The sequence below is a fragment of the Penicillium oxalicum genome, chromosome I, assembly GCF_001723175.1.
Source record: "Penicillium oxalicum strain HP7-1 chromosome I, whole genome shotgun sequence".
Lineage (NCBI taxonomy): Eukaryota > Fungi > Ascomycota > Eurotiomycetes > Eurotiales > Aspergillaceae > Penicillium > Penicillium oxalicum.
Genome location: NC_064650.1, coordinates 2,543,844 through 2,561,497, shown reverse-complemented (window position 1 = coordinate 2,561,497; position 17,654 = coordinate 2,543,844). Strand labels below are relative to the sequence as shown.

At 50.6% G+C, this 17,654-nt stretch overlaps 5 protein-coding genes across 5 annotated transcripts; 2 read left to right on the top strand and 3 right to left on the bottom strand.

The window, feature by feature from the left end:
- Positions 1–161: 161 nt before the first annotated feature.
- POX_a00870 (putative transporter) lies at positions 162–1,968 on the bottom strand (the record flags this gene model as incomplete). Its single annotated transcript, XM_050109807.1, has 2 exons — positions 162–1,430; positions 1,564–1,968. 2 exons carry the CDS (start codon positions 1,966–1,968, stop codon positions 162–164), a joined length of 1,674 nt encoding a protein of 557 aa, XP_049973575.1.
- A 3,369-nt stretch (positions 1,969–5,337) lies between these two features.
- POX_a00869 (Meiotic coiled-coil protein 2) lies at positions 5,338–8,208 on the top strand (the record flags this gene model as incomplete). The annotated part of the gene is made up of 7 exons (XM_050109806.1): positions 5,338–5,442; positions 5,512–5,613; positions 5,670–6,710; positions 6,778–7,407; positions 7,510–7,789; positions 7,843–7,933; positions 7,992–8,208. 7 exons carry the CDS (start codon positions 5,338–5,340, stop codon positions 8,206–8,208), a joined length of 2,466 nt encoding a protein of 821 aa, XP_049973574.1.
- Positions 8,209–8,752: 544 nt separating this feature from the next.
- On the bottom strand, positions 8,753–9,357 carry POX_a00868 (uncharacterized protein; the record flags this gene model as incomplete). The annotated part of the gene is made up of 2 exons (XM_050109805.1): positions 8,753–9,113; positions 9,176–9,357. 2 exons carry the CDS (start codon positions 9,355–9,357, stop codon positions 8,753–8,755), a joined length of 543 nt encoding a protein of 180 aa, XP_049973573.1.
- A 484-nt stretch (positions 9,358–9,841) lies between these two features.
- Positions 9,842–11,304, bottom strand: POX_a00867 (General transcription and DNA repair factor IIH subunit ssl1; the record flags this gene model as incomplete). Its single annotated transcript, XM_050109804.1, has 3 exons — positions 9,842–10,607; positions 10,672–11,007; positions 11,090–11,304. The coding sequence occupies 3 exons, from the start codon at positions 11,302–11,304 to the stop codon at positions 9,842–9,844; spliced, it is 1,317 nt and encodes a 438-aa protein (XP_049973572.1).
- Positions 11,305–11,575: 271 nt separating this feature from the next.
- Positions 11,576–17,392, top strand: POX_a00866 (Alanine/arginine aminopeptidase; the record flags this gene model as incomplete). Its single annotated transcript, XM_050109803.1, has 16 exons — positions 11,576–11,904; positions 12,004–12,173; positions 12,269–12,693; positions 12,772–12,993; positions 13,062–13,179; positions 13,236–13,373; positions 13,447–13,472; positions 13,534–13,744; positions 13,809–13,879; positions 13,955–14,397; positions 14,478–14,690; positions 14,762–15,328; positions 16,472–16,595; positions 16,678–16,725; positions 16,811–17,038; positions 17,198–17,392. 16 exons carry the CDS (start codon positions 11,576–11,578, stop codon positions 17,390–17,392), a joined length of 3,528 nt encoding a protein of 1,175 aa, XP_049973571.1.
- Between the last annotated feature and the right edge of the window lie 262 nt (positions 17,393–17,654).

The following is a 17,654-nucleotide window of genomic DNA, read 5'->3' as shown; positions in this document are numbered from 1 at the left end:
ATGGGCAACAATCGACCCTTGAATACTTAGCTTGCGAAAATGCAAGTCTCTTACTTATGGTTCTATAGTGCGACTAGAGGGGGCGCGTCAAGAGACCTGAGGAAATTAACACTAGTACATATACGAGGACTGTCAACATGAGCGCACATGAGAACCCCACCCTACGCGGCCGCTGTAGAATCGCTGGGTTGCCAGGTAGATTCTTGCTTAGTTCCTGGAAGTAAATTGCGATGGACGCTAGCGCCCCGAGGTCGCACGCGGCCAGGCCCGTCGTCCTGCTTCTTGGAGGAATTCATCGGGAGAGAGGCGTTTCCCGTCGACACCTCAAATGCTCTCATTCCAGGGAAAGCATATCCATTGGAGTCCCAAGGCTTGCTTGAATGTCGCACGTTCAGAGGCAGAACAGTGTCCCGCGCGTGGAAATGGTCGGTATTCGCACGCTGGTCGGCCACGTCATCATGGCTGTTGCGATCATAGAGATACAGTCCCAAGAAGGTGAGAGCAATGCCGACCGCTTGAATTGGCGTAGTGGAGCTCCCAAACCAAATGATAGCGGCCACAATCACAAAGACTCGCTTCACCAGCGAGGCAACGGAGTAGGAGACAGGCGAAATCATAGACAGGAGGACAAATGCGAGGATATTCTGCGCAAAGTGCGAGACTCCGTTGAAAACAAACTCCAAGGCCAACGCTCCATGGTCGAGGGATCCTTGCTTGCCCGAGAGTGAAATGGAACCGTCATGAACAAAATCGGAGATGAGAGGATAGCCTTCACTGAGGAACCAGATGGGCAAGGTCAGGAAGAAGGCCAGGCCGGAGCAATAGCAAAGTAGGTTTAACTTGTCAAGTTTGCGCCGGGCGGGGTTAGCCGCTTCAACCTCGGAGCGCTCGGCCTCATTAAAGAGCTTCTTTGAGAAGATATTTTGAGAGACGAACACCAGAGCCGCGAGGAGCGCACAGAGAATTCCATACAGGTTGGTTGAGATTCCTGTGGAACAGGCAAGCATGACGCCGACGGTCAGGGGCACCAGCGAGAGATATGTGGCCTTGGCGTACCGAATGCGGAACAGCACCCGATATGCGAGGACAGTGAATAGCGGGGATAGGCCTTTGATAGTATGGACCAAGGAAACAGGGATTTGAGATGTAGCCATGGAGCTGAGAATGTGGCCCGCAAGCTGGAACACAGCGAGCGGAAGCGCGGTCGAGATTACATCGCGCGAGGGGTATCGGATGCCATTTTTAAGGACCGGAATGCTTCGCCGAAGTCCAGGTATCACGCTGGAGAGATATACCAGGAAAAGACACCAGAATGAGACAAACGCAAATTGAATGATTGTCAATGTAATGGGCATAGGGAGGGCATTGAGGATCGATTTGGAGGATGTGTTGGTCAGGGCGGAGGTCAAGTACCAGATCAGACAGAGACCCTACATCAATTTGTCGGCAGTTAGCAAGAAAGTGATTGCCAATGAATGACTGGCCACAGCGAAACAAAGACATCGTACTAGCAAAAACACTTCCGCTGCGCCTCGTAAAAGCGACGGTGGGTAGAACACGTACCACTAATCGATACGATACTGGAGCTTTCAAAGCTTCCGCAAGTTCATGCGCATTAGCGCTCACACTTCCGTTTCTGGTGCGAATTATCGAGATCGCTTCACTGATGCTCTTTCGCGGTCGATGTTTTGAACTCCGTATTACGCCTAGCGGGTGATCTCGCGACCAGGACGCATTCTTTCGTGGCTCCCACTGATCACCGAGAGCGTACTTCACAGAGGGACTCCGGTGTGGCCGGGTTGTCGGTGCCGCGGACCCCACGGCGGCATCCAGAGAATCTTCATAGGGAGGGAACTTGTCAATGGGGCTACTCGTGGACTGGGATGCAGAGTGAATGGTGGGCATTTGTAGTTCCGGTTGTCGCATTGAGGGTCTCCGCCCATGGCCGGTCACTGTCGCCGTAGCCATGATCGTGACGGCGTTGTTGTTGGGGCTTTCGCTGGGAGACAGTGTGTTAACCTGACTGTCTGGATGATGGTTGCCACAGTTGCTCTGCCACCAACCCGAAAACTTGACGAGGCGAATTGCACTGAGCACATGACTTACCCGAAATAAGGCAGAATGCCAGTCAAGGTATCCGCGATCAATTCAAGAGGGGATTGCGCACTTCCAGAGAGTCAAGTCTGGCCAGAGTTGCAGGGAAAATGGAGTTGGAGATGACGAATCCCGGCGAGCGAATGAGCGTGGAGGACGGCGCACACTGCAGGTCCTCAGGTACCGAAACGGGGGGCGGAGGGGTGGGCCACAAGCTTATCGTGGACTCGGCAGAAATGTGGGCAGCGCAGTTCAGAGCACAGTCCAGTCACCTCTCCGTCAAAACCTTCCAACTTACAGTAGTCTTTTTGCCATTCTCTTTGGTACTCTGATAGGTCTCCAGTTGACTGCCATATCTGATACACTGGCCAACCTTGTGTAAGACAACGGCAATTTTTTTTTAAAAATACTTGCCTGCTCCTGGAGGCGCTGAGCGGGTGGTATACGTTACTGTCTCTATCATAGTGCCATGTTTCATTGAAGAGAAGAGAGCGCCTAGAAAAAGAAGCTGCTGCTAGGTGACAAAACAACAAGAGCTTAAGCATTTTAGAAATAGGAAAATGAAAAGAGATACACACTCCTGAAGTTTTTTCTTTTGTCTCTTTTTTTTTTTTTTCAAAAAAAAGGGGGGGGACACACACCAAGACCGTTCAGCTCTGTCGACCACCGTGGGTAATGAAAGGTAAAATGAATAAACTGGTGCGAGGGTCTGAGGGCCCGTCTAGACCCACAGCGTACGGCCACCATTACCTACTACCTAAGAAGGGCCACCATCATATACAAAAAAGCGCCCGGTGCACGTAACCACAAGTCCATGATTTGCTGGCCTGGTCTGGACATTGTTGGTGTCAAATAAATCGTGAATTTCGATTTTGCTTTGATCTTACATGAACGCTGTTAACATGAGAGAGTATGCAATAGTGCTAATTATTGATATCGTTCTGCATCAAATTAACGAGGCTTATGTAACTAAACCATTGGAAAAGTACAGTATCCATAGGAGGATCCTTACAATGAGCCTCTGGAGGCACGTGTTTACTTCCAGATCTTGCCAAGCACGGTACCTAATGCATGTGTCCCCTTTTTAATAGCATGGCCTATATAGCTCGCTTTTCAGAGAGGATCAAAAGGTTTGTGTACTTCCCTTCCTCTTGAAAGCGAATCATTACTTGAGGCTATATTAAGCATACATCAGAAGTTACTATCATACTCTTGTGACTTAAACGCTTACAATATGAACGCAGATAGGTTACAGCGAAAACCAAGATATTACTTAAGACCCTAGGGCCGTTATCATGAGTGAAAGAGTGTAGAGAAAAAAACCACTGTCAGCGATCGCTTTCTGATTCTTCGCAGAATTTTGTGCACAGGATATAAGGATAGATCTTCCGAGAATCGAGGCCTGGGTATTACATTAAAACCCTTGAACATAGGTATTGAAATGTCTACTCTATACTTGAAAGAGAAAATGAGCTAGGTCTTTTTGCACGTCCATGAAGCGAACCCTGCCTCAAGACTGGCAGAAAGATTTTCGGGACAAGAAAGAGCCGTTGACAATGCGGGTTGAAAAAGGTGGCCTGGGATGACAGGCGTATATCTAGAGCACGTGATAAAGCCAGGTACTATTCAAGCCCTAAGTATTGAATGGATCTTCTGTGGTAAACGGCTCGGATTGTCCAAGAGGCTGAAGACAGAGATGAACCCCGATATTTAGTTAACGTCCCAAATAAATACGATGGGTGTACATCGAGTTATTGGATATGATGTCAATACTTTTTTAACTGGCGGTCACATAGAGAAGCCTATATGATTATATCCAGAGACTCTAGCTTGACAGAGTAGAGACTGGATAGTATAGAGAGTAGGGGTCTTGGGAGTTGTATTAACTCATGCCCCACATTGCCCTTCTTTTCTCCTTGGACTTCTAGCTATCTACCTCATGCTTCTTGAGATGGGAAAAGTAGTGACAGATTCAAATCCTGCATGCAATATGGCACACGGGACGACCCGAAATGGCAATGTACTAAGCGCAATGGAGCGGCCCTGATATAGTTCAGTGTGTATCTTGAACGGGACTCTGTGACTTCATTACAAGATTTTTGCTTTACCATGGCTTAACAGATCGCTCAGTTTTTCTGCTATCATATTCAAATACACCTTTGCTTCTTGGTCAAGATACACGTGTTTGTGATAGGGAGAACTTACTGTGCCGCTAGTCATAAAAACATCTATAATCCTTATAATGTGCTCCGCTCAAAACATGTAAGATCAATAGAATCAATCACAACGTGGGGCCTGGTCTGCTATATGCTGAACATGTGAGGTCTTTACGAGACGCAGACGCTTGATGCAGGAAACGCTGACTTACAGTGACCTGACATTCTAGATTGACCGTACTTTCCCCACAAATTTTTGCGGCAGAAGTAAACAACCAGTCTGCTTTGCAAATCACCCTAAAATGTATGTTTTTTAATTGTAATTGAGTAGATTTGCTCTTCGCTGGGTCAACCCTTTTTGAAATAGGCCGTTAAACATTCCATTGATTTGCGAATGAGCGGGATGAGGCTTTATTAAGTGCATAAACGCTATCAATGACGATATAATTAAAAGCTCCGCTATTGCTGAGGTAGTATGCCTGGTGCAATAGTTGGTATCAATGTTTTCAGTTGTCATTAGCACACTCGTGGTAAAATGGAAGGCGCAGGACTAGGGTAGTGTCTACTTCGAGTTGGGGCTCGACAAACTCTCCAAGAATTCCCTCTGGTGAATGGAGAGCTTTGACTTGCGCTACCCAGACGGAGTGAAATTGAAAGTTAACAATACGATGCCCAACTCCTATCTGATGGAATGAATGATACAGGGCAAGTTTTGATGATACGTGCAATGGTGAGCGGAGGATTACTCGTAGATGGTACACAAGCTCGAGTCCGGGCCCCTCCGTAACGGCGTATCCTTTCGAGTCAATACGATTGACAAGACAGTGCGCTGACTCGGTGTTGTGCTTGCCTAATCGAGCCTGCTTTCTTCCTATCTCACCTTTCTCTTCTTTCCTTTGCAACGACCCTCATTCATCCCGCTTCGCATACCTCCTACCTTTCCCTACTTCCGTTCTCCATCTTGCTCATCTCATATTCCATCTCGAAAATCTGTATAACTTTCAGCTTGATCATCTTGCTTTACTTTCCTGTACGTCTCACTGGTCGAGTTATTTGGACTGGTTTCATCCTCACACTGTCTAGCGCGATGGCATCTACAAGTGGACCGCCGAAGGCCACTCGGATGCCCAAGATGCATCCTCAAGATGAAGGTCAAGACATACGTCATCTTTCATACAACCGTGATCTCAAAGTGAGTCCATGTCATCGCTATGCCCTTAGAGTTCTTGCAGGAAGTATTTCTGACCCAAGAGACTTGCAGCACGCAAGCAGCCGGCACATCCAGTCGGAGTCCGACGAGGTGCCAAATTATGCCATCAACCTGAGAGTGTCTGCTGATGATGTTGATGTTCCATCTACCAAGGTAAGTCTCAGACTTCTTGAAAGATCTGGCCGTGCTCACCGCGATTGACAATATAGAAGCCGAAATTGGGACACGTTAAAGTCGAATCTAGTGTTGCATCATCCTCTCATGTGGATCGGATTCTTGCCCAGATCTCTCCGCAAGCCTATCCGCCAACTCATCTGGAGTCTGATCTGAATGTTCAATCATCTCGACCTGCGCAGTCGAGCGAAGCTGTATCGGACCCAAGACTGACCAAGACTGTCAACTACCGGTCACAGGAGAGCAGTGCATCTGAGGTCCTTCGCCTCAAGCAGGAGTTGATGGCGGCCAAGTCGAAGATTGCTATGCAAGAACAAGAACTTGCCCAAAGCCGTATCATGAGACATACACTGGACCAAGCTCTTGGCCCTGCCTCGGAGGCAGACCTCGGTCGTCAGGATGTGAATGAACCGACTCTCACCACCCGCCAGAGGGCAGCATTTGTTGCCTTTCGTCAAGATCGCAGCGGTTGGATGAGCCCAGATGATGCCGGCTCTGAGACATCCGATACTATGCCTACTGCAGTCTACAGTCGTCTCCGAGGCCGATTGATGCAGCAAGCTTTTGGAACGAGTGGCTCTAGCCATCCAATTGACGGAATGTTTGCCAGTTCTAACTCCGCATTTCAGGCACCGGCTAATCAAGATTTGAGTCGTGTGTGGGCTGCTGCGCCAATTTACCCCGCTGGTGCCATCGTGCAACCCAATAGTGCCGTACCTCGCATGATACCGACTCCTACAAACAGTGGATTTGGCTTTCATTCTCGCCAGGTGCCCGAGCAACCCCAAGCACTTTCGGGTTCGAACAACACTCCGAGTCGAGGCCTTACCCGTGGACCTCCCGCTTTCTCTCCAACAAATGCCAATTGGGGCAATGAGTCTTCTGGAGCCCACGGTGGCGACGATGACTCGAAGACCACAGCCTTGGCAGCGCCTACTTCTTCCATGACTTACCCGCAGTACGGTGGCTATCCTGTAGGTTCCTACCAGACCACCTCCGGTTTAATGGCACTCTGTCCAACCGCTTCCGAGTTCACTACTGCCGCACCCAATGGCCCATTTTGGACAAGTCCTCCGGTAAGTTTGAAATGGCCTGCCTGTTCAGCACTTGCTTTTCTTGGAAATTTCGCTGATTTTGCCTCAGAACACCAGTGTTCCCCTCGCTTCAACCTACGTTCCATCCTCAGAGCCGCTCAACTTCCGACGTCTCCTGGACAAGAATATCGCCTGTGATTGGAAATACATTGTGGAGAAGATCATTTGTGACAACGATCAACAATCGTCCGTCTTTTTGCAACACAAGCTCAAAGGTGGTCCAGCGGAGCACAAATTTGATATCATCGATGCTATCATCAGCCAAGCGTATCCGTTGATGGTCAATCGATTTGGAAACTTCCTCATCCAGCGTTGCTTTGAGCACGGGACCCAGGAGCATGCCATTGCAATTGCCAACGCAATTCGAGGTAATACGGTGCCCTTGAGCATGGACCAGTTCGGTTGCCATGTAATTCAGAAAGCTTTGGACTGTGTTTCTGAGAATTACAAAATTGTCATGGTCAACGAACTCCTTCGCAATGTCCCAGAGACAGTTGTTCACCGTTATGCCTGTCACGTTTGGCAAAAGCTCTTTGAACTTCGATGGACTGGGAAGCCTCCACCAATCATGACTAAAGTCAATGAAGCTCTGAAGGGAATGTGGCACAAAGTTGCGCTTGGAGAGACCGGTAGTCTGGTGGTGCAGAATATCTTCGAGAACTGTCTTGAAGATGAAAAGGTACGTTGCTTTACTCGGCTATAGACCGGGAACCAAGCACCCCATTGATGAAGACGTTGGGATGACCTCAAAATTGGCGGACAAACTGACATATACTCAAAGCGACAAGCCATCGAAGAAGTGCTCAAGAAGATTGATGACGTGGCCCATGGACAATTTGGTAACTGGTGTATTCAACACATCTGCGAGCACGGCGCCCCTCACGACAAGAACCGTGCCGTTGAGCATATCCTCAAGCATGCGGTCGACTACAGTATGGACCAGTTCGCCTCGAAGATCGTGGAAAAATGTTTGAAGATTGGAGGTGCCGAGTTCCTCGATCGTTACCTCAATCGTGTCTGCACTGGTCGTGCCGATAGACCTCGGATGCCCCTGATTGACAGTACGTCGAATGCCCACGAAAAAGACACGTTATGATGCTAATGTCTTCTTTAGTTGCTGGCGATCAGTACGGAAATTATTTGATTCAGTGGATCTTGTCACACGCTGCTCCGCAGCAGTACGAGGTTGTCGCGAGCCACATTCGGTAAGTTCCTGAGATTGCTTCAGTTGCTTCGTCGTTAACTTACAAATTGTTGTGAAAGTAAACACATGGTGTCCTTGAGAGGCTCCAAATTCGGTTCTCGCGTGGCTATGCTTTGTTGTAACCCATCTCATGCTACTCGTCCTGGACCCGGAACAGGCGTCCAAGGTGGTCGCTTCGGCCACTTCAACGAAGAACGATATGGCTCAGGCCATTCCAGCGGTGGTCGATACAGCCGAGGCAATCAATGGAACTCCACTCATCCCTCATATCGTTGATTCGCTTCGGCCGATTGAAGCTTTGACCGAGAAGAAACGACATCGAACCAAATGAAAAGTCAAGACAAGAACCCCTCAAAAAGTGAAAAACAGAAAGTCTCCGGAAAAAAAGTGAAAAACAAAACAAAATCCACCTCATAAAAATTAACAACAGACATTGCCCCCGGCTGTCTTGGAAGGACTCGTTGAAACATTCTTATGCGTGGACACTGTCATGCGCTTTCAAGAAATGATTGATCTGTTGAGTGAAGAATGCGTGGATCCGGCAGCCATATTTATCTCTTGTCACACACATGCTCCCCCGGATCTGTCCTTGTTATTTGTGTGCGCGCGACTCAATGGTGCTTGAGTGAGGCGCGATCTGCCTTTGCATGGGTCTTGTGCAAAGTGTCTATGCCCCATATCTCTTACCTTGTATGATTATGCCACTCTGCCGTGGCCGTGGCTTCCTATTCGTCAAGTGCAGTATTCTTTTCATATTAATTAAATCATATTCATATCCATTCTTCGTTTCTTTTACCCAGTCCGTAGTTTGTATTGATAATTAAACGGTGCTACTGGGCACTGCATCCGCCGACGGTATCGTCGTCTCGTCTTGTTCCCAAGGCTTGCGACGGCGCGGTTTCTCGCTCGAGATATCGTGCCCTTCCAAAACCGTGTCTGGAATTTGCTCAATGCCCGGGATGGGTTTCCCAGTCGTGATGAGCTCGACGATGTGGGCAAATGAATTGGGATAGGCAGGCTCCGGCGCTGAAGTATCAGGGTTTAAATCCGCAGCCTCTGTGTCGAGCTTATTTTGTCGTGAAGACCCTGCTTCTGCTTGCGTCGGACTCGACTCTACTGACTCGCCGCTCAACCAGGCCTTGTATGCAGAGAAATCGATCGCAGGCGTGATGTTCTCTTTCCTGTGACAAAGGATAAGTGTTCAATTCGGTATTACACCATCTTCGCGACTTGCACCGCATACCGGGAAAAGAAAAAGCACTTTGCTTTCAAAACAAGATCGTCATCTCGTGTGATCTCCTCCTCCGAGGCCGGTGTACCTGGATGGTTGAGGATGATGGCCAGACCGTTTGCGAACTCCGGATCCGATGTGAATGGATAAGCTTTGAGTTTCGCAAAGGTACTGGTTTGATGGGAGTCGGTCATTTTTTTTGGAGTCAAGCAGGTGTATCTCTTTGAGCAAGCGAAGACGAAGAAGAGTATGAGAATAGTGCCCTTTGGCCGTGACTCTTGACGATTGCGGAGGGCGGAGGGCGGAGAGCGGAGGTTTACATAAAGGCGTGGGGCGAAAATTAAAGGAAGCTTGGGTTCCAAGTGCTCGAGGTCTAGCCGAGGCTCTGAGGGGGTAAACCACATCATAGTTCAGCTGATCACCACTGTACAACAGGTACAATCGCGTTTTCCAAATGCGCCTTTGCACCAAGATAGCTTGTCTATGATGCTTGATTAGGAGAGACGTATCTTTGGAGCTGTAACTTAATTTGGGTTTTTGTTTTTCCCTCAGTGAACAAAGGTCTAGAAAAAGACTTCCCTCGCCCCGCCCTCCCTTTCCCAGATATTTCCGAAGTTTGGTCTTGGTTTCAACGCCGTTCCATGCTATGCAATATTCCATAAGGATCTGCTCTTCACATTAAGCAGCAGTATCCATCCCCTCGGGCGCCACTTGAGTGCTGCGGCTTTGACAACCGGGACAATTGTGAACTACTTCGTGAGCAAAAAGGTCGCAGTCGATACAGAAGTGATTCTGACAGGCCTCGCACTGATATCGACTGCTCACACTCATTCCCTTGACATGGCTCTCGGTGGTCGACCACTGATCCTCCGGTGGAACGGGAGGAAAAGGCAGGCCACAGGCAAAGCAGGCACTGCTCGTTGCTCGACGCCACGGAACCTCTACCCAGTTCATCAAGGGGAACAAATGGTGGTACGATCGCGCCAAATGCGTTGAGAGGATCAGTGTCAACCCACATGATGGGCACTCGGCTGGTAGATTGCACACTTTGCTCCCGCAGCGCGAGCATAGGTACCCGCCCCGGGACGGGCGGGAGTGACACGCGCATAATGAAGGTGTAGGCTCGACGGTGCGCGACGGAAATCCCATCATCAAGAGTGAGCTCGCCGATTGTTTTTGGCTCGCCAAAGGTGTTGTCACGTCCATCAGGAGCTCGCGGAAATGTTGCTCGTTGAGCACAACTCCGTATGCTGTCTCATCGCCGGGGTTTGTCCGGCTGCATAGTTCTTTACAGATAGCGACTTGCGCCGCGAGACCCACAATGCGGACTCGGACTTTGTCGGTGATGAGCGTGTTGATGGTCTGATGGATGTCACCCGGGTCGGAGCTCAGAAGGGAGCCAAAGAGAACGAGAACTTCACGTGTCCCGTGGCTGGGGGTGTGACTGTAGACGAAGGCAAATGGTCAGCAATGGCCACAAGGATCAACAGAAAAGGGACTCTACGCACAACAAAGCTCCTCGGGCCATTTCGAGACCGTTCTGTAGACTCGGCAATCCTTTGGGATCCTGGGTCTTCAATTCTTGAATCGCCGTCAAATGCTCGGTAGGATTGCCGCTAATGTTGCTCACTCGGACCGCCAGACCATCTCGCAGGCCCAGCACCCCAAGCTGAGAGATGGGATTCTGCTCAAAGAATTCTCGGACAAACTCCTGAGCATATCGCAGGGCCAAAAGATATCGTGTCGGTCGAAGATCCTTTTCGGCCATGGACTGTGAGAGATCTAGGATCAAGATCAAATGTCGTATGATCCCTCGTTGGAGGGGGGTGGTGTCTTTGAGCAGCCTATTCGTGTCGCCGAACAATCAGCACCGTCGACGTAAAGACACACCTGTATTCACACTTTCTCCTGAATGATTCCACCAACCTCTTGCGTTTACTAGCTTCCAGCAGCCCTTCTACCGTGGAGCTGATCGTTCCATCGGCTCCCTCGACTAGCGTTTCCCAAGTACGAGAGAGCTCCCATTCCGCCGCTCCGCGCTGCTTTCGCTTCCTCGGCTGAGAAGGGTCTGTCCTGGTCACTTGCAAGTCATCTTCGTCGTCCGTCACCCCTCCCACGTATTCCTCATCCGAATCAGCCATTGCGGTGAGCCCCACGCGACGAAAAGGTTCTCCAAAATGAAGCTTTGACGAAGAATCTCCGGCCGTTGGAGACGGCCGCAAAGGCTCGGCACAGAATAGCCGCGCAGGGTCCAAGCTCCGCCGGAGCTCCGTCTGGCAAAAGGTACCACCTTCTCGATCTGTTCGTCTCAATCCAGGGATGCTCAAGTCAAACGGATCATTGGAATCACACACAAAATCCCTTCAATTTCTTCACTCTTTTCCGACACTAGCCGTCGCTTAAAGGACGCCAATGTGGGGGAGAAAATCCATTGCGGCGTCAAGACGCGCTGGCGTGGGCATAATCCGCGGTAGACAAAATACTCTCCGCCCCTCCTCTGCGTTCCCCTCCTTCCCCTCCTCTTCCACTCTCTGCAGCTCCTCATATTCTTCTTCCTCTCTTTCCTCGACTTCCGTGTCCCCTCGCTCTCCTCCTTCAATCACATCGACCCGTTCCCCTCGACTTCGCTCTCGAGCTTCGATTCCCATTCCTGGTGTATCACTCGGTCTTACGCCGATTCGAAATTGCTCTGCCGAGATTCGCATGATGGCGTCCAACGACAGAGAAACCTTGCCTGACGCGTGAGTGGGGTTGAATGTGGAAGAGAAAGATTTCTGTCCCTTGAGAGAGTGGGAAGGCGCTGGAGCCAGCTTGCAACCCGTGCTGATCTATAAAAATAGGGCCAAGCCGATCAACTACCATGTTTCACTCTATGATCTTCAATTCGGTGGCTCGTGGGGCTACAAGGGTATCGTGAAGATTGATTCCAAGATCACCCGCGCTACCAAGGAGGTCGTTTTGAACACAAAGGAGATTGAGGTGCAAAGCGCCGAGGTATTTGGCAAGGATGGTCAGTCTTGGGAGGGTCTGTCATCATAGGACAGAAGGGAGCTGCTCCATGACAAAGTGCGGTAGATCGCTGACGACTCTCTGCTGCAAACACAGGCTCTTCGGTGGCCAAAGCGACCGACATCTCCTACGACCAGAAATCCGAGCGTGTGACTCTAAGATTCGCCGAGGAGCTCTCTCCGTCGGATGTCGTTCTCTCCATCAACTTCACCGGTATCATGAACAATGCCATGTCTGGATTCTATCGTTCCAAGTATAAGCCTGTCGGCGAGGCGGGTGCCGATACACCCAAGGATGGCGATGACTACTACATGCTCAGCACTCAATTCGAGTCGTGCGACGCTCGCCGGGCATTCCCTTGTTTTGACGAGCCCAACTTGAAGGCCACTTTCGACTTTGAGATTGAAGTTCCCAAGGGCCAGACTGCTCTGAGCAACATGCCCATCAAGTCTGAACGGGAGGGAAGCAATTCCAGCCTGAAGTTTGTCACCTTTGAGAAGACTCCGGTGATGAGCACCTACGTGAGTGGATCTGCTAGCCGGCTGAGTTGAGAGATGGTTTCTCCCCACAGACTGACCGTTCCCGTTATTGAATTGAAGCTGCTCGCCTGGGCTGTTGGTGACTTCGAATACGTCGAGGCCATGACCGAGCGCAAGTACCAGGGCAAGAGCATTCCTGTACGCGTCTACACCACTCGGGGTCTTAAGGAGCAGGCTCGCTTTGCTCTCGAGTGCGCTCACCGCACCGTGGATTACTTCTCTGAGATTTTCGAGATCGAGTACCCTCTGCCCAAGGCCGATCTTTTGGCTGTGCACGAGTTTGTAAGCTCCCAGTGCTTGTCATGAAACCACGGAAAATAGACTTGTTGTGCTGACTCTGCTCGATGTAGGCAATGGGAGCCATGGAGAACTGGGGTCTCGTTACTTACCGCACGACCGCTGTTTTGTTCGATGAGGGCAAGTCGGACAACCGTTACAAGAACCGCATCGCCTACGTTGTTGCACACGGTATGAAAGGACCATTTGAAATCTTGGCTTGTTTCAAGACGAGAGATTGTGCCCAGCTGACGTCAAGTCAAACACAGAACTTGCCCACCAGTGGTTCGGAAACCTTGTTACCATGGACTGGTGGAACGAGCTTTGGCTCAACGAGGGTTTCGCAACTTGGGTCGGATGGCTGGCTGTTGACCACTTCTATCCCGGTGTGTACATGAGCAGTTCTATTTGCACGGAGGTGCCTAACTTTGAGCGCTTGGCTAACTTTCAATCTTGCAGAATGGAACGTCTGGTCTCAGTTCGTTGTACGTAATGGACGAGGTAACCCTGCCATCTCTCTTCAGGCCACTGTTAACGTTTTCCCAGGCTGAGGGTGTCCAACAAGCTTTCCAACTCGACTCGCTCCGCGCTTCTCACCCTATTGAGGTCCCCGTTCGCAACGCTTTGGAAGTCGACCAGATCTTTGATCACATCAGCTACCTGAAGGGAAGCTCCGTCATTCGCATGCTCAGCGTTCACCTTGGTCAAGAGACCTTCCTTCGCGGCGTGGCTGACTACTTGAAGTCCCACGCTTACGGTACGCAGGCTAATGGCGATCCACACCTCTTAGGAGGGCTCTTTGCTGACTGAGTATCTTCCAGGAAACGCCACTACCAACGACCTGTGGTCGGCTTTGAGCAAGGCTTCTGGCCAGGATGTGCACACCTTCATGGTGAGTTCCGAATAGCGGTCTTCCGCGGCTTTTCCTGTCGTCTGTCATTTCAGTCATTCTCATGCCTTTATTTAGGACCCATGGATCCGGAAGATTGGTTTCCCAGTGGTGACTGTTGCCGAAGAGCCTGGTCAAGTCAGCGTTCGCCAAAGCCGATTCTTGTCCACCGGTGATGCCAAGCCCGAGGAGGACCAAACCACCTGGTGGATTCCCTTGGGCATCAAGTCGGGCGAGAAGCTGGCCACTGTTGACAACCGTGCTCTGACTCAAAAATCAGACTCTGTTGGTGACATTGGCACGGACGGTTTCTACAAGATCAACAAGGACCTGACCGGTTTCTACCGTACCAACTACCCTCCTGAGCGCCTGCAGAAACTGGGCCAGTCGCTGAACCTTCTGACCACCGAGGACAAGATTGGCCTTTTGGGTGACGCGACTGCACTTGCTGTCTCTGGCGATGGCAACACGCCTGCCTTGCTGGCTTTGTTGGAAGGATTCAAGGGAGAGGAAAACTACCTGTAAGTTGGCGGACTTGCGTTGACTGTCATTGCTGTGCTGCATGGATGATGACCACTGACCTCCTTTTTCCTCCCATCAGGGTTTGGTCGCAGGTCTCCTCGTCTCTGGCCAACCTTCGCTCCGTCTTCTCGCAAAACGAGCAGGTCGCCGAGGGTCTGAAGAACTTCACTCGCAGCCTGGCTTCTCCCGCAGCCGAGCGTCTGGGCTGGGAGTTCCAGGCCGATGAAGATTATCTGGTTATTCAGCTCCGCAAACTGCTGATTGCCATGGCCGGTAACGCTGGCCACGAGAGGTATGACTCAACTCTGGCTAATGAGTCTGCATCCTTGAAAGCCATCTTGAATACTGACCTTTGTTTTTCAGCATCGTTTCCGAGGCCAAGCGCCGCTTTGATCTGTGGGCTTCCGGCCAGGATCAGAATGCCATCCACACCAACTTGCGATCTGCGATCTTCAGCCTGAACGTGTCCGAGGGTGGTCGTAAGGAGTATGATGCCGTCAAGGATGAGTACCTGCGTACCGACTCGGTTGATGGCAAGGAGATCTGCCTCGCTTCAATGGGTCGCACCAAGGATGAGGCTCTAGTCACCGACTACTTGGACTTTGTTTTCTCTGACAAGGTCGCCATTCAGGACATTCACAGTGGTGCAGTATCCCTGGCTGCCAACTCGAAGATGCGCCACCTGTTGTGGGAGTACCTCAAGAACAACTGGACCTCAGTCTCAGCTCGTCTGGGCGCCAGCAATGTTGTCTTCGAGCGCTTCATTCGCATGGGATTGTCCAAGTTTGCTGATCGCGCGATCGGTGAGGATATTGCTCAATTCTTCAAGAGCAAGGACACGGCCGCCTATGACCGTGCCCTGGTGATTGTGCAAGATCACATCCGAACCAACGCCTCCTACAAGGAGCGTGATGAGGCCTTGGTCTTGGAGTGGCTGAAGACTCACAAATATGTCTAAGCCAAACATTCTGGGCTGTGTTTAATGTTCTGTGCCGACGCTACAGGTTCGACCACTTTGAAATGACCTCAAGCTGTGACTCACCTACTGGCAAATTTTGCAACATCAAACTTTAAGAAATTTCTCGGTTTGGAGACAGAAACGTAAATTGCGTAATTCATCTTGGTCACCTGCCCACCGTCACTTTTCTTCGAATCGTGACAGCTCCAGGCCAAGAGCAGAGGTGCACGGGATCAGCCACAAATTGTGAGGCCCGCAAATGACGCATGCCGTCATAGTCTTAGACTTTTGTTGTATAAAAATAAAAATAAAAAAAAAAAGGGAGAGAGAGAGAGAGAAAACAAGCATGGTATGCGCTCACAATGAGAAGCCTCGAATGTGGACACTCCCATTCGATCGGAGGAAGCAAGGGGCTTTGTAGTCCAGAAATGGCAAACAAGTGAGATCGAAATCTATACAGAGCAAGATTGAGCCTACTGCCCGTACATCATGCGAATGACTGGCGTGGGATGGCTTGCTTCGACAATACCAGCGTAGTACATTGGACACAAGAAAGGGAGAGACAATGCAGTACCGGCTCCAACGCGGTAGCCACTATAGTGAAGGATGTACCTCTTCGGGCGGTGGCGGCGGGTGACTGCTGAAACAAAAGCTGCACATCAGGTGCATCTGGCCTCCTGCACCTCCTATCATTTCAGGCCTTCATCATTCAGTCCCCTCCGCTAACCACACCCCCCCAACACCAAGACCATCTTCTCCGGAGCATCCTTTGCTTTCATCTCTCACTCGACACCCAACCGTGCTGGCCTTTTGACACTCTTGAACATTCCCTCGACTGCCCGCTCCTTCGACCACCCATCATGAACCCCGAGTGGTGAGTGTCTCGCTCCTGTCGATTTGTCTCATCCGGGGAACTGTTTTGTTTCTTTGATAAGTCTGCCGAGGTGCCAACTGGGCCAGCTTTGCTGTCGAGTCCTGCTTCGATAGAAATGCAACGACCTCTGACTAACGTGATTTCATGATCTAGAGTCTTATCCGCATACTTGGCGACTTTCCCAATATCCGGAACGATTATCATATCGCCGATTTCCGGTAACTGACTTGACCTCAAATAGATACGATTACCTCTTCAAGCTCCTCCTCATCGGAGACTCCGGTGTTGGAAAGTCTTGCTTGTTGCTCCGTTTCGCTGACGACACCTACACCGAGAGCTACATCTCCACTATCGGTGTTGACTTTGTATGTGGATTTGTCGTCTCTTGCCGACTGTGACGTTTTGCATGGCAGGAAAGAGAGCTGTCGAGGCTAATTCAGCGACCAGAAAATTCGCACCATCGAGCTCGACGGCAAGACTGTGAAGCTTCAGATCGTATGTATCCCTGGCTCCAGGAACGGGCGGAGGTGGGCAGCGCTTTAAATGGTCGGTGGCTGACCGGGATTCTCGTGCTCTCAAGTGGGACACTGCTGGCCAGGAACGATTCCGTACCATCACCTCGTCTTACTACCGTGGTGCCCACGGCATCTGCGTCGTCTACGATGTCACCGACATGGACTCCTTCAACAACGTGAAGCAGTGGCTTCAGGAGATCGATCGCTACGCCACCGAGGGTGTGAACAAGCTGCTCGTTGGCAACAAGAGCGATATGGAGGACAAGAAGGTTGTGGAGTATACCGTAGCCAAGGTACGTTTTCCCCTTACGATCTCTGATGCTTGAGCATGCCTCGGGGGCTTTGAATCACCCTGTACCGGCAAAGCCCGTCGATCTGGCACCGAAGAGCCGTCCAAAATGTTACTGGTTCGTAGCTGACTGGGACCGTCTTCTTTCCCTTCCTCACTGTAGGAGTTCGCCGACAGCCTTGGAATTCCTTTCCTGGAGACCTCTGCCAAGAACGCGTCCAACGTCGAGCAGGCTTTCTTGACGATGGCACGACAGATCAAGGAGCGCATGGGAACAGCCACCGTCAACAACAAGCCCACTGTGCAAGTTGGTCAAGGTCAAGGCGTCCAGTCTGGCTCCGCAGGCGGCTGCTGCTAGACGCTCATGGACTCGGCATGTGAGATGGCAACTTCCATTTGGCGCCTGGCTACATCACGAGGGAACGGATATTCACGAGCGACAATCTCAGCGATCGCCAGACTGGTTCATTCTCCGCCTTGGCAATCACTGCCAGCGAGATTTCTTTACCTTTGCTCCATCTTCTTCCTAGGAACTGACTCTCTAGCAAGAAAGGCAAATGGTTGATATTGGTTGTCGTTGCAAGTGACGGTCTGGAGCCTACGCTTCCTTCTATCCCTAT